Source organism: Oreochromis aureus, linkage group 7, assembly GCF_013358895.1.
Source record: "Oreochromis aureus strain Israel breed Guangdong linkage group 7, ZZ_aureus, whole genome shotgun sequence".
NCBI classification, from domain to species: domain Eukaryota; kingdom Metazoa; phylum Chordata; class Actinopteri; order Cichliformes; family Cichlidae; genus Oreochromis; species Oreochromis aureus.
In genome coordinates, this window is record NC_052948.1 from 34,658,053 (window position 1) to 34,683,969 (window position 25,917).

The 25,917-nt window shown below is 40.0% G+C and overlaps 1 protein-coding gene across 1 annotated transcript in view; it reads left to right on the forward strand.

The window, feature by feature from the left end:
- The window catches only part of si:ch211-196i2.1 (collagen alpha-1(I) chain), a 117,807-nt gene that overhangs the window by 29,189 nt on the left and 62,701 nt on the right, over positions 1-25,917 (forward strand). Inside the window, exons 2-6 of the mRNA XM_031738971.2 lie at positions 8,892-9,039; positions 9,317-9,475; positions 11,482-11,674; positions 15,199-15,333; positions 15,712-15,792. Coding sequence (XP_031594831.2) covers positions 8,892-9,039; positions 9,317-9,475; positions 11,482-11,674; positions 15,199-15,333; positions 15,712-15,792 — 716 coding nt within the window. The remainder of the gene's footprint in view (positions 1-8,891; positions 9,040-9,316; positions 9,476-11,481; positions 11,675-15,198; positions 15,334-15,711; positions 15,793-25,917) is intronic.

Below are 25,917 nucleotides of genomic sequence, written 5' to 3' on the forward strand. Positions count from 1 at the left end.
TGAAGGCCTGTGGTACATAGCCGATTATTAGAGATAGGTTGATCATATTTAAGATTGAAGCATTAATTAATGGCAGGACTTCTTTGAGCAGTTTTGTAGGAATGGGGTCTAAAAGACACGTTGATGGTTTGGAGGAATTAATTATTGAAGTTAACTCAGAAAGATCAATTGGAGAAAAAGAGTCTAACTTAACATCGATGGTACTAAAAGTAGCTGTAGATAATATTACATCTGTGGGATGATTATTGGTAATTTTTCTCTAATGATAAAAATTTTATTTGTGAAGAAGTTCATGAAGTCATTACTAGTTAACGTTAAAGGGATGGTTGGCTCAGTAGAGCTCTGACTTTTGTCAGCCTGGCTACAGTGCTGAAGAGAAACCTGGGGTTGTTCTTATTTTCTTCAATCAGTGACAAATAGTAAGATGTTCTGGCTTTATGGAGGGCTTTCTTATAAAGTAGCAAACTATTTCTCCAGGCTAAATGATGATCCTCTAAATTTGTGACACGCCATTTCCTCTCCAGCTTACGAGTTATCTGCTTTAGGCTACGTGTTTGAGAATTATACCACGGAGTCAAGTACTTCTGATTTGAGGCCTTAGTTTTCACAGGAGCTACAGTATCCAGAGTAAATGCGTAGTGATGAGGTAAAATTATTAACAAGATAATCGACCTCTGTTGGAGTAGCGTTCAGATAGCTGCTCTGCTCTATGTTGGTACAGGGCATTGAAGATGATAACAGTGGGTGGATTATATTCTTAAACTTAGTTACAGCACTTTCAGAAAGACATCTACTTTGATAAAGTCTACTCTCCGCTGCTGTGTAATCAATTATTGTAAATGTAAATGTTATCAGGAAATGATCAGACAGCAGAGGGTTTTCAGGAAACACTGTTAAATGTTCAGTTTCTATGTCATATGTTAAAACAAGATCTAGAGTGTGATTAAAGTGGTGGGTGGGTTCTTTTACATTTTGAGAGAAGCCAATTGAGTCTAATAACAGATTAAATGCGATGTTGACTCTGTCATTTTTAGCATCTACATGGATGTTAAAATCACCCACAATAATTATTTTATCTGAGCTGAGCACTAAATCAGATAAAAAGTCTGAGAAATCAGAGAGAAACTCTGTGTAAGGCCCAGGTGGATGATAGATGATAACAAGTAAGACTGGTTTCTGAGTTTTACAGCTGGGGTGGACGAGGCTAAGCATCAGGCTTTCAAATGAATTAAAAGTCCGTCTTGGTCTTTCGTTAATTAATAGACTGGTGTGAAAAATTGCTGCCACACCGCCCCCTCGGCCTGTGCTTCGGGATTTCTGGTAGTTAGAATGACTCGGGGGTGTTGAATCATTTAAACTAACATACTCATCCTGCTGCAACCAGGTTTATGTAAGGCAGAGTAAATCGATTTGTTGATCAATTATTAAGTCATGTACTAACAGAGACTTGGAGGAGAGAGACCTAATATTTAATAATCCACATTTCACTGTTTTACTCTTTGGTTCAAATGTGGATACTGTATTGTTCTTTCTTTGTGATTTTTATGTTTAAGTTGTTTATTGCTGGTTTTAGTTTGTTTTTGTCTTTTTGGGAGCTGACACAGTCTCAATGGAGATGGGTTTTGGGGGTAGCAGGAGGAGAGAAGCTGCAGAGAGGCGTGTAAGACTGCAACTCTGCTTCCTGGTCCCAACTCTGAATAGTCATATTTTGGGGGGTTTAATAAATTGGTCCATATTTCTAGAAATGAGAGCTGCTCCATCCAAAGTGGGATGGATGCCGTCTCTCCTAACAAGACCAGGTTTCCTCCAGAAGGTTTGCCAATTATCTATGAAGCCCACATCGTTTCTGGGACACCACTCAGACAGCCAGCAATTTAAGGAGAACATGCGGCTAAACATGTCACTCCTGGTCTGATTGGGTCTGGGTCTGGGTCTGATTGTGCTTTTGGGCACTCCAGTGATGTTGCAGCTCTGAAATATGGCCAAACTGGTGGCAAGTGGCATCTTGGCAGCTGCACGCTTGACTTTTCTCAGTTCATGGGCAGTTATTTTGCGCCTTGGTTTTTCCACACGCTTCTTGCGACCCTGTTGACTATTTTGAATGAAACGCTTGATTGTTCGATGATCACGCTTCAGAAGCTTTGCAATTTTAAGACTGCTGCATCCCTCTGCAAGATATCTCACTATTTTTGACTTTTCTGAGCCTGTCAAGTCCTTCTTTTGACCCATTTTGCCAAAGGAAAGGAAGTTGCCTAATAATTATGCACACCTGATATAGGGTGTTGATGTCATTAGACCACACCCCTTCTCATTACAGAGATGCACATCACCTAATATGCTTAATTGGTAGTAGGTTTTCGAGCCTATACAGCTTGGAGTAAGACAACATGCATGAAGAGGATGATGTGGACAAAATACTCATTTGCCTAATAATTCTGCACTCCCTGTAAAATCAGTGGAGACTTGACAAAATCTATCAGTCTAGAACGAGGAACCCATCAAGGATGTGCGACCTCAGCACTTCTGTTTTCTCTATTTGTTGAACCTTTAAGTCAATACATAAGACAAAGCGTAGAAATAAAATAAAATCTGTGATTTTATGTACGATTCTCTCCTAAAATGTTGGGATGGAGTTATTCAAACGAGTGGGCTGGAGAAAGCAGCTAGGATACTGAGATGGATTGCTTATGACTCTGATTTTCTGCCCAATATTCACGATAATAGGTTTAGGATGTGGGTCTCAAAAGGTTTAACTACATATTACTCTTTGGCCCATGAGGGGACATTTTTAAGTTTCAAGACATTAAAATAAAAATATGGATTGGGTCAAGATAATTTTTATAGGTATCTACAAGTCAGGCATTACTTTGATCAAACCATTAAAATTATAATAGAAAACAGTGAATTGGGTTTTGTGGAAACTTTTTCCACACTAGTAAAATCCCATTCTCTGAGTCACATGATATCCAAACTATATAAATCAATCCAGCATAGCAAAGAGATCAACTCAGAATACATTAAGAGAAGGTGGGAGACGGAAGGCAATGTACTTATTCCTAGTGAAAAATGGGCAAAAATGTGTCAACTACAGTGGACCACAACAATCTCCAATACATGGTGAGAGTTTGGATGGAGAAACCTAATGAGATACTTTATTACACCAATTCAAAAAAGGCACCAGGGAAGCAGTGATTCATGTTGGAGGCTTTGTGGAACCTCTGGGGCCAATCATTATCATATCTTCTGGGAATTTAATGTACTAAGGTCATTTTGGTCCTATATTTGTAATCATATAAATAACGTTTTTGGAGTTAAAATCCCCTGTTCATTTCACTGTATATATTTGGGAGATGTAAATACGCAAAATTGGAAGAAGTCTGATATAAGATTGTTGGCAATTCTTTTGATTGCTAGCAAAAATGCAATTACAAGGAAATGGTTAAAGGTCGAACCACCATCACAGGAGGACTGGGTCAATATAATTAAGGAAATCTACAACGTGGAAAAATTGTCATTCACTTTGAGGATTCAAAGTGACAAGTTCTATGAACAGTGGTCAAAATGGACTGAATATGTTAAACCAACAAGATCCGACTTTTTGTAAGGTTTTGGAATTATGATTGATACATGGGTTTCCGGGGGCCCTCTTGTCCCGGTGGCACTGGTGCGGCTGCAGTGATCTGTATTGACTGTTCTTTTCTAGATCAGAATACAACAGAATGGTTGTCATGCGTTTTACTGTTGGGATGCATAAAGAGAATTTGAATTGAATTGAATTTATTTCAGTCAACAACAACAACAACAACAACAGATTATAATTTTACATAAAAGTACTCAAACAGTAACCGAAAAAGGAATAGGCTGAAGCCTTGTGGCTTATACTTATCCTATCCCTTACCCAAAAAAGACAAAGTTATCTGGTGTTATATAGTAAAAAAATATTTAAAATTACAGCATGGGAATCCCAATTCAGCTTTAAGATGTGCACAAAACATGGTAGGCGAAAATAAATTCCAACTTCAGGTTCTTTGGTTACTCTTGTGTTCACTCTGCGCTGTTGTTGTTTTCATGGCTAAAGGTGAGACATGGGGAAAGGCTCATAAGCAGCCCCTTTGTAGAATTTTTGAAAAAGCAGAGGTATTTATACCTGCTCTGAATGGCCACACTTGATGGCAGTTGAGAAGCCTGGCTTCACAGAGGGGGTGTTGTTTGACCACCCAACAGACTCTACAATTGTCCCTTTTTGGCTCCAGGGCACACCTGCTTCTTTTCACCTGCCAGCACTGAGCTTCAGTTGGAGGACGTAAAGCAAAAGAAGTCTGAGTATTTCTGGTCTTTCTGAGGTGTTTGCCATCTGTGTGTTAACCCCTCAAGAGACTAGCAATGTTCTTGCCTGCTGCATGAATGGTGCTGGGTGTAAAATCTTAAAAGGGAAACTGGAAAAGAAAGGTATCACAGAATTTTGATGAGTGATAACTTACAAGCAGCAAAGATTAATATCTTAATTTAGTACCTAGCTGAACTCCACACAACTTTAAGATGAATAATTGGATGAGGCCTAATTGTTCAAACTGAATGACAATATCTTGGGGGAGTCACTGAATTTTAATTTTAATTCAAAACATCTGCCCAGTAACTGGCCACTGGAATATTGAATCATATAGAAAATCTTAGTCTGTGGTTAGATAGGGTAAATAGCAGTTTCCCAAAGACTGGACTAACCCTACGAGTCCTTAGTGTTCACACATTTGAAGGCCTCAAACATCTGTTTTTTCATTTTGCAGGAAACAGAACAGGCATGATTGGCAGCAGTTCTCTCCCTCCCTCCTCTTCACCCCCGCCCTGTCGTAATGGTTTGATCCTTTGATTACTGCGCTGGGGGAAGGTTTTCCTTAAGGGCACTTTGTTGGCACACAAAACGTTTTTTTCTTGAATGCTCACACACAACTAGGGCTTAATAAAGACCATCAGCACATTAGATCAGCAACTGTGTGAGAAAATGTTTCCAATTCCTGGGGCTATAAACTATTGCTTATTTAGATACTGTAGCTTCAGCAATTTCTCATAGGCCAAACTATGACAGAGGACTTTGTGGTTTGTGTGACTGATGTTAATATTATTATTATGCTTCGGTGCAAATTTTAAATTGTTTCAAGATTATGTAATTTTGAATCAAAAGAAACTCTGGTAAATGCCTGGTTTTCCTAATAATTAACCACAAACTGCTGATCTCCTGTGACATGTTTAAAGGTACATGTGATTACATTATTATGGAAGAATGACATTGTAACGTCATCGATGCCACAATCGTGACTGTGGCATCTGGGTTATAGTGTTGTTATTTTTAAAGGTAGAATTGTTTTATGGTTAATTATACCTTTTTATACTTGAGGAATACACTGCTCAAAAGAATAAAAGGAAAACACATCAGTTCTCTAAAGGATGTGCGATATCTATACTGATATAGACTGGGTAATGTGTTGGGAATGAAAGGATTCCACATTGTTTGATAGACATGAAAATTATCAACCTGGAAAGGGCTGAATTCAAAGACACCCAAAAGTCAAAGTGGAGAAATGAGGCAGCAGGCTAGTCCAGTTTGCTGAAGTTTCACTGCAGCAACTCAAAGTGTTGCTCATTCCTTTGTGCAGTCCCCACGTGCTTGTATACATGCCTGAAGTTGGGGCATGCCCATAATGAGACAATGAATGGTGTCCTGGGGGTTCTCCTCCCAGATCAGGATCACTGCATCGCTGAGTTCTTGAACATTCTGAGGTGCAACCTGATGACATCAGATGGACTGAAACATAATGAGTGTTGGATTAAGGTCAGCATACATTCATCTCATCCTGCACTGACTTTTGTTACTTACTGTTCTCCAGTCTAAGCAACCCTGCATGACTTGCAGATTTATGCCTCAGGTAGAGTAGCTGTTGGACACTTAAAAGGTCAAACAGGTGGTCTTATATCACTCCAGTTTTCGTTATTACAGAGCATTTCATCGAAACTCACTGTTTGGTCCTTAGGTGGGTGTTCAGTCAAAGGACTCATTCAACTCAAAGCGGTCTGGCCATTGACCTCTGACCTCTGCATTAACAAAGCATTTTCACTCGGAGAACTGCCACTCACTGGATAACTTTTCCTTTTTAGACCATTATTTATAAACCCCAGAGATGGTTGTGTGGGAAAATCACAGGAGATCAGCAGTTTCTGAAGTACTCAGACCAGCCCATCTGGCACCAGCAACCAGACCACATTCAAAGTCACTTACATCACCTTTCTTCCCCATTCTGATGCTCACTTTGAACTTCAGCAGGTCGTCTTGACTTTGTTTTCCAAGTAACTTCCAAGGAACTGGCTCATTAGAAACAAAGGGGTCGATGAGTGTATCTGTTCACTTGGTTATTTAAGTAAAATGCTTGCACCAGCTGCTTTTATGCGCTTTACCTCTTGTTATTTTAATTTCTGATTCTTTTATTAGCTGCCTGTTTTCGTTCTTTCTGCCTTCTTTACTTCTGTGTGATTTTATGTTGAAATTACTGATGTGACACTGGGTCTGTCAGGAATGTATTTCCTCCAAGCAGAAGAGTGTGATCACGCTGCACTTGTCGAGCGGTGATTTGTGTGGCTCTGCTGCCAGCGGGACAGAGCCTGTGGGTCTACGATGGGGCTGACAGACACAGATTTATCAATTAAAAATAGTTTAGTTTATTCTGCTGGAATAATTATGTATCTTCAAAAAAAAAGTCTAAATCACCCTTGCTGTTGTGTGCTCATGTAAATCACTCACACAGTGATCTTTAGTTAGATTTTTTTCTCTCACATCATGCTCAAATACTCCTACTCTGTTCGTATAATTAATCTTAGTCTTGCACCTTATGTAATGACATTGGCATTTTGGTTTAGCGGGATCTCAGTGAGCTCCCAGGTGAGTGTGTGGCCGCCATACAACAATGCCAGTCTTCTTAAGAACGGTGACTCAGTTTCTCCAAATATGATTAAAAGCTGCGTTCATAATCCTCTGAAAGCAGTTCTTTGACCTGTGGGCAAGTCGTGACGAATGGCACTTTACCTGCTCACATGTGGTAATGTCCATCTAATGATGGAAAATAAGCCAATGGGGGAGGGGTAAAACACTGTTTAGCACTGTAAGGCAGCAAAAAGAGAAAAAGAAAAAAAAAACAGGTTAAAATATGTAACAGCCCTCTGCAGCGTTAAAAGGCAACAGCACCGCAAGTGGTTTTCCGCTTTTTCGTAATGCCAACAGTGAGTGGTGTGTTCACAGCATGCTAAGGTTTCTCTTAAGTTCTAGCAGACTGAATGATTTGGTGCGCCTACAACACACATGGTCGCCACCTGGATGCGTTAATCTTGAAACACTTATATTACATGGCCAAAAGTGTGTGGACACTTGAGCCTTCATCTCAAGGATGTTGGGTGGGGTTGAGCTCAAGGCCCTGTGCAGGCCAAATTCTTCCACATTAAGCTGAAAAGAGGATTTTGTTATGGGCCTGGTTTTGTATAGATGGGCTTATTAAGGAAGGTAACAAATGTTTTTGTTTACAGGTACAGGTGCATGCTAGTGTGATGAAAACGATAGGAAGTTACTGCAGCACACCTTGCTGATTAGGCATAGATAGGTAAAGTACAGTACTGTGCAAAACCCCTCATTTCTTTATGTTTTGCTTCCACGTAGCCAGACTTTCTTGTATATTTTTTAAAGTTGCCCTGAGCAGTAGTATTTAGTTGAAAAATGTCAAAGATAAGGTGATCCCCAAAGATCTGTAGCTTCATCAGAAATGGTCTCTGTGGATGGATGGCTTTTTGACAGCCATCCATCTACTCAAGAAAAGGGAACGGGGAGAAACGGCTGAGGTATGCCAGATTACACAAGATCTGGACTGAAAATCATGTGGCAAAAGGTTTGATGGAGTGATGAGTCATTTTTGGGGCTACATTTCCACCAGTAGTGTTGGAGATCCAAATCAAAATGTATTAAATTATGAATTCAAAGAAATGCACCCAGTATTCCATGTTGGATCAAAATCTATCTGGAAAGCATCTGATTGTCAACAACTTCAGTTTTCAGCATTTATCCCACCACGTGAGACTGTCAGTCATTGATTGGTCTCCCCAGAGCACGGACATCAACATTACTGTCGCAGTGTAGGATTATATTGACAGAGAACAGAACAAAAGGCAGCCAACGTCCAAAGAAGAGCTTTGAATGACCTTTAAGAAGCCTGGAGAACTATTTGTGAAGACTACTACTCTGTACTAAGAGAATAGGCTGTGTTAAAGTGGTCATACTAAATATTGACTCTTTAGAATCATAAAGGCTCTGTTTTTGCCTAATATACCAAACAGTTGCAGAGGTTTGAAGAAATTGTTACACCTTTTTCCCATTTCAGTAGCAAAATATAAGGAATCAATGGGTTCAAGACTTATGCACAGTATTGTAATTGTTAAAATACTTGAAATATAGTTGATTGACTTTAAAAAGTAAATTCAGCAAGTCACATTTTATATTCTGCAGGAATGCACAGCCGAGTTTCCTTTAGGGTGGGCTATAACATGTGTTAGCCTCCAACAGTTACGGCTGCCGCTGCAAGCTGTTTTACAACCCACCTCCCCTCAAGTGCTCTAGTTCCAACATTTCATGCTATTCAAGTTATTTCTGACTTATTCAGTGCCATCCTCGTTGTCACTGATGCCTGCTCTGTTGTGAGGCAATTCTTTTGCTGCTTTTGGGGAGTAACAACAGAAATCAAAATGAAGCGGGTATAAAACAGTGGGCAAGAGTTGCCTCCCTGCCAACCAGGTGCATTATTAAAACATCTTGAGAATCATTACTTTAGGTGATGAGCATTTTCTTTATTGTCTCCCAACAGATGAGGTGAACATCCTGCAGGAGCTTTCTTTTCATATCACAAACAACAGTAATGCCTCCATGACTGTGGGTGAGAGCAAGTGTCCAGTCCTGCAGGTGGGACAGTACTCCACCTTGGCCCTCCCTCTGAGACAGATCTTCATCAATGGGTAAAATGTCTTCTTCGTCTCTCACTTTTTCCTGCTCTATCTTGCTCTTGTTGAAGGTAAAGTTAGGAAAAAAAAATCATAATGGACTTTTTTCCAGTCCTCCTGTGAGTTTTCTGTTTATTTGTATCGTGTGACATTATAATTAGCAACATGTTTCTATCCACTGGTGTTTATAGTACAATTTGTGCCCACACATGCAACTTATTAAAGAGGACTTAGCTGTATTCTTTATGCTTTGAGTACCAATTATATGGCTAAGTGATATGTTTGTGTTTAGGTTTGAAGATGAGTTCAGTTTGCTGGTACAGTTGCGAAGTCCTCAGAGGGAAGAACGAAGTGTCTTCACTATGCTCAGCCCCGACAATCATGTCATGCTGCAGCTGCGGATCAGTGCTCATGCCATCATCTTCATAGGAACGCAGCAGAGACACTATGAGTGAGTCCACTTCTTGATTTTTTTTTTTCTCCAAAGTAAGTAGGGCTGTACAATATGGGCAATATAAAATCAAATAATTTTCATTAGTGGTCTCTAAATGGCACCATCTGGAATAAATGCACCCATCCATAATGGGCATAGAAATTCAAAATAAAAGAAGAAAAAAAAACAACCCAAAAGTGTCTTTTAATTCTTATGGAATGAGCGTCAACAATCATTTGTTGAATTTTATTACTACAAAATTGGTTTCCGCAGTGCAATCACTGATGAAGAAGCCTTTCTGTGCTTGCAGCGGGAGGGTCTGTCATTATGGCTCATGTCCTTGGAAGTACATCTGAGGTGCTTTGGCACTGCGAGGAGAATAGTGCACAGAACACTACTGAAAGGTGCAGGTTCATTGCAGACCTGTAATCAATAGCCTTTCTCTGGCCTCCTCTCTAATCAAGGACTGAGAGGGCTGCAGTGACTCACCTGCCCTGGATTGCAGTTTGTCGGTGGGAAAGGGGCAGACTGGCAAATAGGAAGGGAACTGAGATTGCTGACACTAAAAGATACCAGCACAACAAGCCACTTTTCTCTCTGTCTGATCAAGTCCGGCCCTGTCTCTGATTAGATAAATAAATTGGCTCACCTTTTCAGTCCGTTCTTTTTGGCAGTCAAATCTCCCTTTTCTGTTTTTTCTCTCTTCCATGCTCATTGCTCTGTACACACACGCCTGCGTTTCACTCACTAAATAAACTGTTATATAAGTGAAGTTCATGTCAATCCAAAAACTCTATAGTTGGCGTGAATAATCTTCTATCATACAGTCTCCTGTTTTGGATGAGTCATGGCGAAAGAGAACCATGCAAGTTTTCCTTGAGAAAAAAATCAAACTGTAGCCTGATATGTTCAAGCTAATTTGCCATACTTGACATTGCACGTCCTGTGATGTGACTGTTGTGCACATCACATCTTCGATGGTGCAATGATTTATTGTGCAGCCCTAAAACTGAGTATAAATTATTTATGTGTCGAGTCCCTTGAAACCTCTTTGGCAGATAAAAGAAATTATTCAGAAGTGATTAAGTAAAATTGCTCAAAGTCCGCCAGCAAGATACCGCTAAGTGAGTGCATGGTTTCTGTACCCATCACTGAAAAACTCCAGATGTTGAGGTTTCAGGTATTAGAGAACAGCTCATGCCCGTTCCTGCTTCGTAGCAGAATTGTATGCAAATTTGTTGGTTAGACGAAGGAGAACTCTGTGGAGGTATATTTGTCTGCAGCCTGTGTTTCTATTTGAAGATGACTGCTTTTGGCTGTCTCGTTGGAGAAAAGATTTATTAGGTAACTCTTGGCAGGTTTCTCCTCTAAAAGAAACACAAAGCTTGAAGCAATACATCAGTGCAAGACAGCATACAGAAATGGGCCAAAAGATAGACATACACAGATACTGTAGTTATCTTGTACTGTTTGCACGTGAATGATTTTATTTCAGCTTTTTTAACAGAAAGCTGCATGTCTGTCAGGTTTCTACTATTAGAGTTTGGCTAGATCCAGAGATCAAGTTGACCTGTTTGATTCTGTGAATGTTTGAGGTCTTTGGTTAAATCACAGAGCGGACATACAAGTGGTTGGATCTGACTTTCAGGAAGTACTAGCTGGAACTAGACTAAGTCTACAAGGAGCTGACCTTAAAGGGGAGATCAGCCAAATTTAATTTGAGTATTGTAATTGATTTTTTTATGTGCTGTCACAGGACGTACACACATGCCCACACTGAGAGACATGATTAAACCTTCTCAGAGCACAAGAGCTCATTCTGTTTGTTTGTTTGTTTGGCTGAGCCTGATGAAAGAAGGCAGAATGTGTGGAGTCCTTGAGATTTAGACGGCACCCAGATGTCAACACAAAGTTATCTTACTATGATCACAGTGCCCAAAGCATTTTTTGAACTCAACTGCTTTGTCACATTCGCACAAGAACTTTAAGACACAAAACTAATGACCTGCGTGTCTCTCTGTCAGGTTCCCGGTCAGTGGTTTGTCTGATGGAAAGTGGCACCATGTGGCTATCAGTGTGGCTGCCAAGCGGCTCGCACTCTATGTGGACTGCTCTCTGCTGGAGAGTGTGGACTGGGTTTACTACGGCATGGGGATCAGCACCGACGGCCTGCTCATGGTTGGAGGAACTATTGAGAGCTTTGAAACTCCATTTGAAGTAAGTGGCTCTGCAACTTTTTGACTAATGAAAAAAAGAAGGGGCTTCAGCCCTGAAACCTCTGTTTATTGTACATAGACCCTGACAATATCCGGTATGATTGGTCCTGTTTAGATTTAAAACATTTTATTTATTTGTTTTATTATTTGTTTCTTATTGCACTTCATATGAATAACAACATTCTTATGCAACGAACAGATTAAAGCAACTATTTCCAAACAGATGGCCATGTGTGTGATATCCAGTTGATTTTCTTTTACTTTGAAAAGTCATGCATTCCTATTCATCCTTCTACAAGTAAACAGCAAAGGAAGGAGCACACATTCCACCCATGTATCTTTTCATCACAGACCCAAAGATGCTTGGAAACCATGTTTTTGATTTTAAGCAGAGAATCTGTCTGTAGACATACTTGCATATTGAGTTAAGCATGTACTGTTCATGTTTTGTTTTTGCATTTATTTTAACGTGTTTCATGCATCCAAAACAGACTAAAATGGATGGATTCAGCATCTGGATGTATGCAATTGATCCAGAAACATGTGGACTTGTTCTGGTAATTAATCAATGGTATTAGTCATTGATGGGAAGCTCGCTTGATAGATATCCAAACCAAATCTTCAGGAGATCTGTTCATCGTCACACTGTTGTTTTTTTGGTGATAGCTTCTATGATGGTTTCATTGTTTTTTTTATTTCCACTTTAGCTTTTGTTTTGCTAAAACGTTCTGTGGCCTTTTCTGCTTTCTGTGTATGTCTGCATCTTCCTGTGTGCTCTCTGATTTTGACCTCTTTCAGTTAACCAGTTAACCATTTCGAAGGTTATTTTTTCAAGTGGGCTTCTGTGTTTTTAACTTTCTTTAGTTTTGTTTTTCGTGTTTTTTTTTATTGTCTTGATTTAGTTAACCTGTGTCTTATTATCCTTCTCCCTGGTGTTCATTTAGGCTGCGTGCCTCTGTTCAGTCTTTGATCTTTGGTTTTAATTGTTTTCCTGATACCTTTTTTGTGTTTTGTTTCCTTTCCCCGCTAATCTGTGCTTCCTTATTTTCATTCACCTGCTGGGCTTCTCCTAAGAATTGTATTATTAAATGTGACATTGATGGTTCCTTAAACTTTTATGTGAGCATCTCAAGAGCATTTCGATGGCCCATAATGCATTGTGGATATTAGTTGCTATAACAAGCTTTGTGGATATAGCTTGAGGATCAGAGCAGGCAGTGACTGCATCACAGTGGGGGTGAGGACGAGCGTTATAGAGGCAGCATCTGGATTTGTTTTTAGCAACAATTAAAATGGATTTTCCATCCATCTATCCCACGGCAGCAGATTTTTACTGATCCCTGAGGTGCTGACAGTCTTATCTCTGGACAATCTTTTGTGGTCGACACAGTGAAACCATATACTAATGAACTCTGCACTTAAATGCAACTATTACTGCCATCCAGTGCAGCATGAGAAGAGCTTCTCAGAATAATTTTGTTCTTTCTGGATTAGGTTCTCATAAAAAAATGATTTTAAAGAGAGGCAAAATGTGTGGCATGTTGAAACAGGAATTTCTGGGTGCTTTGCTTTGCTTTGTGCTGTAAATAAACAAAATGATCTGTGATTTGCTAAGTGCTAAAGTGTGTGCTCTTAAAATGGATTTGATTACTTGTACACGATTGCTTCAGTTATGCACACGCTGCATACTTTAGGCTACATGTAAAGATCCAGGAGTGACAGCTGCATTTGGTTTTGCAGAAAAGTCTGTTGTATATTTCAATCACCAATTACATTAATAGAAATATTTGTCCTTCATGAAAATGTACTGCAGATGCAACTGTTTAGCAGACATGTGTTGTTTGATCCCCTGTCTATTTCAAGGTCATTATGGGATTTTTCTAACAGAGGTACTTGGTTCTTCTTCAGAGGACATGAAACATCTCTAAAACGATCTCTTTATATACAGTAACACAGGTCTGTGTTAAATAAAACATAACATTTCTCAGATGGATTTTCCTTAAAGTCCTTACAGACTGTGTGTCTCTTACTTTTCCTCTGTAAGCAGCTGAGAACAAATAGCTTGTTAAAATGCATTTTACTTTTTCCAAAATGGACCTGGACTTCATTGCTTTCATTTGGATAAACAACAAGAAATTTGCATAAGTAATGTAATTTCTACATGTATTGTAAACATTCATGTATGGTTTCACTTACTTTAGGTTCAGTAAGTCTCAAAGTCATGGGCATCTATCTCCTAAACAGCGAAACTTATGCCATGCTGCACTCACACAAACACAGAGGCATGCTCTCACCTACCATCACATTCTTATTAACATAGCCTGAGGACAGAGGTTTGCTCATGATTTGGTTTTCTTGCTTGGCTTGACGGAGATTCACTGGAAAAGGACCCTGGGAACTGCAGTGAAATGCATGATCTGCAGTAAACCCTCTGTTTGTGTGCACGCGTGTGTGTGTGTGTGTGTGTGTGTGTGTGTCTGTAAGCGTGTGTTTGCGCGTGTGTGTTCACCTGACGACTTGTCTGTTCATCTGGGTTTCATTATCTTCACATTCAGTATTGGGGTCCTTAACATTACTTGTTACTTTTTTTTAAAAGCAGTGGAATTCATTACTTGTACCCTGGAGAAAAAAAATAGTTACATTACTCTTTACATTACTTTTTTGTTACTCTGTAAAATGTCATGAAATGCACTGTTATCATCTTTTTAAAATGCTGTGATATTTAAGTGACACCTTCCACTCCCGAGACTATAAAATGCAGCAGAGATGTAGAAGTTCTCACGTTCATCTGACTAAAATTTATCACAAAGCAGGTTGTTGCTACATGTTCAGGTGTAGTTATCGAAGTGCTGCTGAATATTTATGCAATACAAGATTGTATAATTAAAACTGCAGATGTAAAGTTTCTTTTGACAACATTTTAAAGGAATACATAAATATGGTGGAGTATGTTCTAGTGTCTGGCCGTTTGGCAGTAGAAGCTTCTGTATGCTTTGCTGGATAGCATCAGGGGTGACTGTTGATTTTTAGTATGCCTCAGGCTCTCTGCAGATGTCTTACCTCACCAGTATCACTGATGCTCAGTAGATGGGTGTTGGTGATCTTCTGGGCAGTTTCAGTGCCTCCTGGTATTTAGTCATGGACATCCCATTCCAGTTTGTAATGCTTCCAGTTAGGATCCTTAATAATGTTCCTCTGTAGAAGTGAGCTAGAACTTGGCATGGGAAATTTAGGCTTCTCAGATTTCCTTAAAAGCTTTCTTCACTACATGTAACATAGATGAGGAAAAGTTTTTTTGAAATTGAATATTAAAATATTTTGATTTTGTTGTTTCAAATATTGCAACTTAATATCACCACAGTTCGGTTATAGGTAAATTAAGTTAAACTTCTAGTATGTCAGGCTATCCAAACTGATATTTCACGGGGATAACAAGCAGGACATGAAGAGACATTCACTTTTTTGACGTTGTGTCTTCAGACTGCATGTTTGGTTGCTCACAGTGTCTTTAATTTCTCTGTGCAGGGTCATCTTCAACAGCTGGCCTTCCTGATGGGAGATCCAGATGCTGCCCAGCAGCACTGTAGCCACCACCCACCCCTCTGCAGTGTCACTGCCCTCAAGCCTCCCCGCTTACCACGCACCAACAACCCGCTGCAGGTGAGGAAAGATGATTTAAAGAAACGGCAAAAGAAATTAAATCAGGAACATTTTCTTTTGACTTGTATACACAGCAGCCCTCAAACATGTCACTGAGGTATTTAAGGTGAAGCCATCCATGTCTTTTGAAGCCCACAACACAAACAAGCAGGCTCCTGCAGTTAATTCACTGACAGCAGGCACTGCTGTATAATTTAATATAAGCAATATGAAAGATCACCAGAGGATTTAAAATAAAAACTGCACTGACTCCTGTGGTTTTGATCCAGTCTGGTGAATTTAACAACTCTTGAGTGTTTGGTTGTTCATCAGTGCAGGCTTGAACAGTCTTTGATTGTGGTTTTTTATTTAGAAATTGTTGCCTCTGTTTCCACACAGAATATACTGTTGTCCTCAAATGACCTGGAGAACCTGCTGGGGGATCCAAAGGACAAGTCTTTTTTGAGCTTTGGCCGAACTGTAAGTAGAATATTGGGTGTCTTAAGTGTTAATTGTTAACCAGAAATTCACTTTTATTTCACATGTTAGAAACAGTGAAAAAGTGCAGTTACCTGGTTTCACAGCTGTGGCTCAGTGCTGTAGTGACAGACTATGGGCAGCTTATAACCGGTGTATATATACACCAACCACTGGTCTGGTTTACATTTTTGGTTCTTTTTTTGCCATTAGTGTCTGTGTCTGTGAAACCAACAGTCCGTCAGTCTGCAACAGTCTGTCATTAATTAGTCATGCTGTGCTGAGCCTCAGGCGTCAGAGGCCTCATCCAGCAGTCCCACCTTCTGTCTTTGGCTGACTGGTCCACTTCACATTGTGTGGTTGTGTGTGCTGCATATGTGTGTTTAAGTGCTTGATCTGTGAGACACTGTGTGTGTCTGCTCACTGGCCTTTGTTGTGGCCTGCAAGAGGCTTCATTCCTTCACTGACGCTAAAAGTCTGCTTTGATAAATTGTAGCAATGGCTCATTTCTTTGATCTTTACCAAATGCAGTTTGGGATTGGATTAGTGGTTTTATTTTGAATATTTAAAATAAAGTAATAATCAGCACAGCTGCTTCCCATACTATGTGTAATCAGCAGCCCATCTGGATTAAAATCGGAGTATTGTTTTCTGAGCATCAGGACCGAACTGAAACCGTCAACTTTTGTGCAGAAAAACATTACACGTGCCGAGGTGGGTGGAGCCAGGGAGCCCCATCCATCTTCTATGTGCAGAGGTGAAGAAGCTTGACAGAATAGTCACTGATAAGAGGCAGACTAGTAATTTGAAGTGTGAAAAAGTGATTTCTACCTGTTGTTAAAGTAGTCACCTGATTATTTCCAGTAAATTAGCTTTTGGATGATCTGTTGGTATGCTGTAAAGTTTCTCTGCTGTTCATATAAATAATATCTAAACACTATCTCTCACATTGTTCTGTTTCCTTACTGCTTACTGCTCAAACTATAGGCTGTATGTGAAATATTGATATGGTCACCAAGAAATCCCTCACTGGTTTGTGGATTTGCATTTTATGAAGCTTTGAGTTTTGAAGCTTTGAGGGGTTTTCATTGAGGCAATCTTGGTCTTGTTAAACCACATCTGACAAGCAAAGTTTGGATCTGATGAAATAACTGAGAAAACCAGATTTTCCCTGGCTAACTACTTGTCACTGACAAGTTAGCCAATGAACATAGCCATAATGTTTTATTCAACGTATTCCAGAAGCTGGGAAGAGTCACCAGGAAAATGCTTAATGATGCCATGGATCAAGGTAGCCAAAGGCTGGTTTTCTCATATAAATATCTTCTCGTAACTAGAGGAGTCGCCTTCTGCTGGCAGCAGCAAGAAAATACAGATTTAAGACTTTTTTTTCCCCATGTTTGCTTCACTTTTCCAACTTGGAAGCTAGGTCTATATTTTATACTCTCTGTATGCTGTTGCCTTAGTTTTATGAGCCAGAAGCAGTGGCGGTCCTAGCCTGTTTGGCGCCCCGGGCGAACACTCCCTCTGCCCCCCCCCCCACACACACACACATAAAACATATTAAGGATTATACATTAACATAAAACTGTTGTCGGAACCATACTGAATTTCACCAGAGAAACACACGTACACACACACACACACGTACACACATATGAAGAGAGAGAGAGTATGCATTGTATGCAAACGGCTACCAAACAGCCATCAAAATTCGTCATACAATGAGAACAGGACAAATCAACAACTGACACTGACTAATTAATATTAAAATCTGTAACATAATGTATTGTTTGGAGTTTAGTCTGTTACTGTTACTATTTTTACAATTTCTTCTTGGAGCAACTGTAACCCACATAATTTCCTTAGGGATTAATTAAGTATTCTGATTATGAGTGTTTCAGGATGACCTGCCATTATCCAATGACACATCTGCTTACCTGTATCTTTTGCTCGTTTCTCCTCCTCTTCTTTTCTCTTTTTTCTAAACTGAGCACCTGATGGCTTTGAACTTTTCTTGTCCATCTTCCATTTGTTTTAATTTTGCACTCCAGTATGAACACAAATCCCCCAACTCGAGGATCACCACAACATAACCTAACAGACCTACACCTTAGTTCACAGATTCACTTTGTATAGGGTGTATTTGTGGGATTTCACACAACCCAGGATTCAAATCATGAATACATAATGGGCTTGGATTTACAACATTATGAATGAAATGTGCTCTATCTGGAAGCAGCCGGCCCCCCTCCCCTGTCGACAGGTTGTGTGTGAGATCATCAAACTGTAAATTATAAATTATAAATTGTTATTGATCCCTTTACCCCTAGTCCTAAAGTGTATATTTATTTTCTTACTCTTCTTATATTTATTGTTTGTTTACTTGCACTGCTGTAACTGGAGCCTCATCGTCTCGATACTGGACTGTATGTAGCGGAGATGACAATAAAGTTTACTTTGACTTCAGCAGCGAGCAGGCGTACCGAGGGCTCTCGCGCTCACTTTTCGCGTATTGAATTTCGAAAAAAACACCAGTGCAAATTATAAGTCTGTATCATAATGTCTGGTGTTTTCGTGTTTGTTGGTTTGTTTTTATTTTGTTTTATTTTGCGAGTTGGTTATTAGATGCTGCTCCAGCCAGCCAGAGAATCCCCGCCGCCCGCCCTCTCCTCCCTGTGCCGCAAGCAGCAGGCGCACCTCATAAAACGGAGAGCGCCCTTACTCCCAGCAAATGGGCGATAGAAAACCGATCGGTGCCTATGCCATTCCCAATATGCGCTGGCTGATGTCGGGGCAGCATGAGTACGAGCAATTTTTTTTTTTTTTTTTTTTTTTTTTGCCAATGCCCGTGATGCCGCCCCCCACCACGATGCCGCCCCGGGCAACCGCCCATGTCGCCCGTATCTAAAACCGCTACTGGCCAGAAGTGACCATATTTGGATGAAATAATGAGAAATCATGTAGCAGTGAACATTGTACCACTTGTTTAGTAACCTGCACTTACAAAATGTATGGACAGAGATAGATAGCTGCTAATTCGTGCTAAGTAAAAAGTTAAGTGGTGTTAAGTGCACAGCAGTCCAAACCTTTCTGTGAAATCATTGCATTAAAAAATACTCCAAAAGGTGACGCCTAGCTCACAGATAGTTTGCTAGTTGGCACTCATCTATTACTTAAATCAGCCTTTAGTATTTAGGAAGTGAAAAATTAACCTGGTGTAGTACCAGGCTGTAGAGTTGATTATTTCTGCTGTAAAGTTGGGCACTACGACATGTAAATATTGGGGATTAACTTACTTGTAGAATCAGCCTCAAGTGGCCATTTGAGGAACTTAATTTTCCTTGTCTTTGGTGACAATTTTGAGGACAGGCCAGGTAGACTGAATGTTGACTCACTGTCGGTGATGAGTGCGAGCACACATGTAATGATCAGTTCACAGCCAGACACAGACATCATATGTTTTTGGCCATGCAGTGATTAAAAGGTGATTAGATGTGAAAATGTACTGTTAACATTAATTGCAATATTGATTGCTTATCAAATAGAATCGGCTGTTTCTACTTAAGATTTCTCAGTGTTTAAACTCACGTCAGTGATGATGAATGTTTTAATCTCATCAGCACATCCCACATCAGCCTTAGGATGCCAAAATGTGCATACACATTTGTTGCGATTACATACTATTGTTCACGCAAATGGACCAAACACAATACAGTTCTTTAAATGCATATACTGGCGCTCGTAGAGTGTTTCTGGAATCACCATATGAAGAAAACAAAGAGGGCGACATATGTTTCGAAATAAAGGAAAAACAAAGCTGGTTTGAATTTACATTTTTGTGTATACAAAAAATACCTTAAATAATCAGTGAGGGTCTGTTTCTCTTTAAAAATGCAGTAGTGTATAGCCAGAAAAGCTACTACAACCTTGAATATCTAAGAAAGAAAAAAAAAAAAAAGACCATGCCGTGCCACGCTAGCCCCGCCAGGCAGACGTTTCTACATCAGGATGGCATTGGGATTCCTTTTTGATGATGTACATGACCGAGACCTCTCCTGCTGTTTTGTGTTGTTGGGACTTTTTGTTTTTTTTTGCAGGAACAAGCTGCCCCAGATTCGTCTTAATAGTCACTGAAATCTTCTTCATATGGCTGCATCACATTTTCTCACGTAATTATCTCTCTGTCTGTTCATCTGTTTCTGTTTTCAGTTTTTTACTGCGTCTGATTCCGTCTTTCCGTTTTCCATGTCTCTGTCCTCTTCTATCTGTTTAAGTCTTTGTATCTTTGAGTTTTTGTTTTTTTGTTTTTGTTGCTGTTTGTTTTGTTTTCGCTTTTGGAATTTTTGCATGGCATTGTTGGGCAACTAAATAGCTGTACTTAGCTACAAGTGAAAGTGAGTGATGATCACAGCTTATCATGTAGGTAACAATAAATCAGTGAATAAGGATATAATTGTTTTTTCTGCTGTCTGTCTCTCATTACAGCCATGCAAACCATGCTTGCGGTGGTAAAGCTGCCTCTGGCTCTCTTCTGGTCCCTCTTCCCTTCTTTTAAAAAAAAAAAAATACATTTCTAAAGAAAGTAAATATAGCAACACATTAACAAGACCTATTTCTCTTTTGTTGAGGTCTGCTGCTGTCGTCTTTGAAACCTAACATTTCTGACTGCTGGGCCTCTTTGTTGGGGTTTCCTGATTTGATGAATGTCCCTTCTGGGCCCCCCTTGACAGGTACTCTCTTTAGAGACATGGCTTTCAACCAGTTAATGTGCAGCACCTCAAATGTGCACAAAGATTTTAAATGGCACTGGAGGTCAGGGGCCTTAGCTAAACGTGTAATTACAAAGTCAGCGCTAACCTGAGTGTAATCTGACCACTTTGAACTTATAATTAACTTGTCCCGTATTAGTCAGAGTTACTTTGTTTTGCAAATTCTCTTTGTCATTTACAGCTTCTCAAATTGTTGTTTTTCACCTATTTTACATAATCACTCATGTCAGAGTTTTCCTTGTACAAGACATTTAATGTTAAGTCATCGATATGTACTGTGGCACATTTCAAGGGCTGTTTTATATTGTTGGCTGACTTTTATTGGGATGAAGAAGTAGTCATCAAAATCCGTTCAAGCTGTGCTATTAGTCCATGTACAGATAATAAAACGAGAAAGCTGTGAATCTTTTTCCCTTTCCTTACTTTCTCCCACTTTATCTTTGGGCCAATGGAAACTTGTGGCATATGTAGCTAATTTCTCAAACTGTTCCTGCTGCTGTGTCACCTGACTCGTGAGTCAGCTAGCTCATGAACATGGATAAATATTTCAGTCCAGAAGAACCCAAAAGTTGCTAATCCCAAACAAGCTGTATCGATGTTAGGATTACACAGAAGTCCCTGAAAATGTTTCAGCATGTGGAGGTTCCCTGCCCGCAAAAAGTTAGAGAACCACACGGTTAAACAACTGATCAATTGTTGGAGTAATCAACATATTAGCTTCCCAACGTTATAGTCTGCTAGAAGGCATGTGTTCAGATTTCTTTCCATGTGCAAAAGGCATGTTTTTCAGAAAGAGGGGGGGAAGAAGGAGGGAGTGCTGGAGAACATGACAAAGCTTGCATTTGATTGTTTTTCTATGTTGAATGTCACCAGGCAACTGAATCCAGTTTGTTGAAGGGGTTTTATAGTTACAGCACTGCTTACACACGATTCCTAACAGTGTCAGAGACAGACAGGGAAACACACACACGCCTATGGCGTTAATGTTCCCTGTTCCATGTCTTGTCCCTTCCAAGTGTTTCCGTTAGGGTCTCTAGAGAAGTCCTCTTTCATAAAGCTTGTCAAACAATGGCTTTTAACTGTCCCACTGAGACAAAAGCAAAGAGGTGTGGGAAAAATGATTCGTCATTCTGACACTTTTCCATGACTCGCTTAATCTGGCGAGAATTGCTTGCTTTACGTGAGGTGTCATTTTTGATGTCAGCCTTAGCATTGAGGAGTGCGACTCTTAATGAATTACCCATTTTAGGGTGATAAATGAAAATATATTTTTGATGGAACAGATGTGTTAACATAGATTTTCTGTCGTATTTACATATGGAGCAACTTAACTCCCTTTTCCCGTCATTTAACACCTGACCTTTGGCTGAGGACAAGTGCTAAGACCGGGTCATCCAGCTGGTCTGGAGAGACTGTAAGATGGTCAGGTTAGCCTGGATTCAACCTTATGAGGACATGAGATACTTCTTTAATGATTATGGAGGTTATTGCTATTGTAGTGTGTGTTTGTGCACTTGTATGGACAGAAAGTTTGGTAGTGATCATTGATCTCTTCTATCCTAGAGGCCTCTTTAGCGGAGCTACTGCAGGCTTCATTTAGAAGGGAAAATATACAGTATAACTAAACTGAATTTATATTTTTGGAATTTGAAAGCGATCCTGTTGCTGATTCTGTCATGCAGCTGCATTAACTTTTTTCACCTCCCTGGAAGTGATTCCTTGCAGAAAACACCTGAGAACCACTGGTTCTCATGCTTAAAATGCATAAAATTTCAATTTTCAGGTTTTTTTTTTTGTCATTTCTTGATTGGTAAGCATGGTAATAAGGGGTAAGAGATAGTCCAACATTATTTTATCACTTTTGGAGCAGTGACTGACTAAATTGGGAGTGCAGTTTCAGATGTGAAATGTGTATAATTAAAAAGTCTGTATGTTTAACCATGTGTTCAATAGGCTACAGGGCTTAATGGGTTAACAAACAAAGAAAAAATCCTTTTTGCAAAACATTCCTCTCATATCACATTATTGCAAAAGTCAACATCTTCTCATGCCAGAATACTTCACGTTCCTTTATCATCTTCACCCTAATAGACCGCACTTAATGCGGTTCTAGATATTAGTTGTGTCACATGTCAACTGTGACCTCACCACAGCCAGTCACCATTTGCACTGGTGGCTGGGGTGCCCTCAACTTATTGCAATCTCCTGCTGAGTGATACATGTTGCCACTTGAGAGTAAAAGAAGCTGAAATAGAAAGGAAATCTTGACAGATGTTACAGTAATTCCTGCACTCATAGTCTTGTGTCTTCAACCTGCCCACGCTGGCTGCGCATCAGGTTGCAAAAAACCCGAGATACATGACAAAGCAAGCTGCGCTACAAAGGGTGGAATCGGTTTTGGCATGTGCCGCCAATGGCAATCGTGAAAACATCAAAAATAAAACATGTTTTAAGTTACCAGTTAGCAATAGTGAGGTTGCATAGAAAACTGAATATGCAAACCGGCGGATTCATCACGCATGAGGCAGATACTTGTTAATAAGTGCAAAGTAACATGTTAAAAAAAATACTAGAAATCTACTCAGCAAAACTTCTTTTTCACAGGCTGTTAGCACAATTAACTACAAAACAAGCTGTGATGTTTGTCACATAATTACATCAATGAGGATATAATTGGCCCTTACAGCAGGAGGATGGTTAGGAGCTCCAGTTTAGTCACTAAAAACAGCAAATGCAAAACTGGCAGTCTGCTAGTCTGCTGTTGCTTTTGGCATATATGTGTCATTTAAAGTAGGCAAGCTCCTAATAATGCATTAATTTAAATCTTCTTTTGAAATGATAGGTAGGCATTTTAACCAAGGAGTTTATGGAATTCACATTTGAGTCAGTTACAAGCTGCCATCTGAGAAACTCTGAGAAACTCCTCTGAGGTTTCAACCAATACTGTTCATATGGTAGCTTCACTCTTTTTTCCACCCTTGTGTTCAGTTATCGCTTCATTAGGATTTACTTGAAGCCATATCTTCAAAAGGTCAATAAAATCTGTTTTACAAAACACTTTGAGATCTGTCCAAGCTCTCCAAGACTGAGGTCTCTTCAACCAAACTGCTGATACACTGCAGTGCAAATATGTTGGAAGAGAAAAAAAGTTATTTTCCTCAAGACAACATAATAAAATAAAGATTGATATTAAAACAATCATCTGGTGGGATCGATTTTGGCGCTAAAGGCATGCTTTTCTGTTGTTTTCTGTTGATACATCAAAGGCTCAGTGAAGGGCATGCAACATTTGCTATTTTCAAATATTGCCTAATTAGAGAGCGAGGATGAGGAAGCATGCTCTGTGTATCTGATTGACATTTCTTTGTTTTTATGTCAACTCGATGGCCCTACATGCTGTCAAGCTTTTCTGTTATGCACGTCAGCATACATCCAGCAATAATTTTTCATCTGCGTAGCAAGATTTATAACTGTTTCCAATATAAAATAATTACAGACAAGTCAAACCGTGAAGTACAAAAGGAAGCAGAGATGCTTGGATGAAAGTGAGGGAGGAGATGGAAACAGAGGATTGAAGAAATGTTTCCGTAGCCACTTCTTTCCCTGTGTCGCTAAGCAGCGCAGAAACGTTTTCTCCACATGAGAAGCCCCGACATGCTCGTACTGATAATTTTCCTCTCCACATCTGTAATTTAGAACAGGGCATCTAGGCTGTGAAGATAAATGGTTACATGCTAGGTGATGAAAACTTGTTATACGAGTGCTACATCAGCGCATTAGCTTTCACGAGGGCAAAAATACCTGTGATTCAAGTCCCAGCTGTTAAAGTTCAATAAAAATTGCGTTTTCAGTGCAGACACAAGAGACCTCTGGAAGCCATTATGTGGCGAAGAAGAAGATGTGCCGGGAAGTAGTTTAAAATTAAAAAGAGATCACTGATTTCCCCCCTAGCCTGCACATCTGCCCCGCAGTTCAAAAGCATCCACAGAGGTTCTGTTCACCCTGAATCAACCTCCCCCTGCTCTTGTTTATTTATATCGCTGTTTATCCTAGACCACCTCGCCTTTTGGTCCTAATAGACATGAAGTAATGCTCGGTGACACTGAGGTGCCCTGCTCTTTTTGACTTTAATGCAGAGGGGGTCTCCTCTCTGCATCAACACAATAAATGTAAATCAAGCCAACCGCAGAGAATCCACAGTGAATATTTCCCCTCACAAGTTCTCTCAGCTGTGGTTATTTCACTGAATCTGGGAACTGTGGCTTCCCCTCCTCTAATTCCACCGGAGGTTTTTTTCTATTGTGCATGCCTCCAACCATGTGCAAAAGCAGTGGGGATTCCCTCACATCTTCCTTATCCCTGTTTTCCTTCATCCCGCTTTGCTCGGTTGGAACGAGCAGTCACTGCATTCATTCAAGCAGATTTTCAGTTGCCCGTGATGTTGCGGTTAGAGTTTAGTGCCAATAGCTTGCTGCGATCAGAAGTTCACTCACAACCTCAGTCTTGGTTAGTTAAGAGCTGGCAATTTGGATGTTGTGGATTTAATATGTTTAGAACAGCCGTTGCCTGCTCTGACATTTTGTGGGTGAGAGAATAGAACATATTTATTATTCACAAGAGTTTAACGTTCAAATTGGACCCACATTGCAGTTGTTACTGTCACTAGTAGTTCATCTTTTCTCAACAATTACCCAGGCCACCCTGAGGGCTAATTGGCTGTGCTAGTCTCTTCATGAGCCAGATTAGATGTATTATTTATATAACCTGTGTGGTTGGGTGGTGAGTGTGTACCCAAGACCCAATAGGTGTGTGGGTGTGTCTCCTGGGAGCTGAATCAGCCTTCTGTGCAGAGGTCTGCCTTTGTTTACAATCGGAGCTGAGCTCAAGTGCAGACAGACCCGCAGCGTCTCCTGCAGTCATGCCCTACCATATTGGCTGGTACTTGCTCCTGGGATGCCTATTGCTGGATTTATTGGGGTTGCATGTACAAGGTCAAAGACGACGGGATGGAAAGGTACTCCCCACTACAGCTCATACATGTACTGATTTTAACCTTTTCTTTGGAGCTTTCTGCTCTGATGCAGTCAGACTCTGGGCAGGAGTGAACTGCACTCAGTGTGGAGGTGCTTTTAATGAGATTTACTTGGCTGAGGATGCTTTTGGTTCTAATTAGACTCCAAGGTTGCAACTGATGTGATTTTCAACTTATAAATACCCTAAAGATGCTCATAAAAGCAAGCTTTTAAAACCTTAACTCTTATATTATTTGTCTTATGCTTGAATTTTCTTTTAGTAATACTAAACAGTATAGTGAGATTCTCATTTCTCACACTCATACCATTTATCCAGGCTTGGG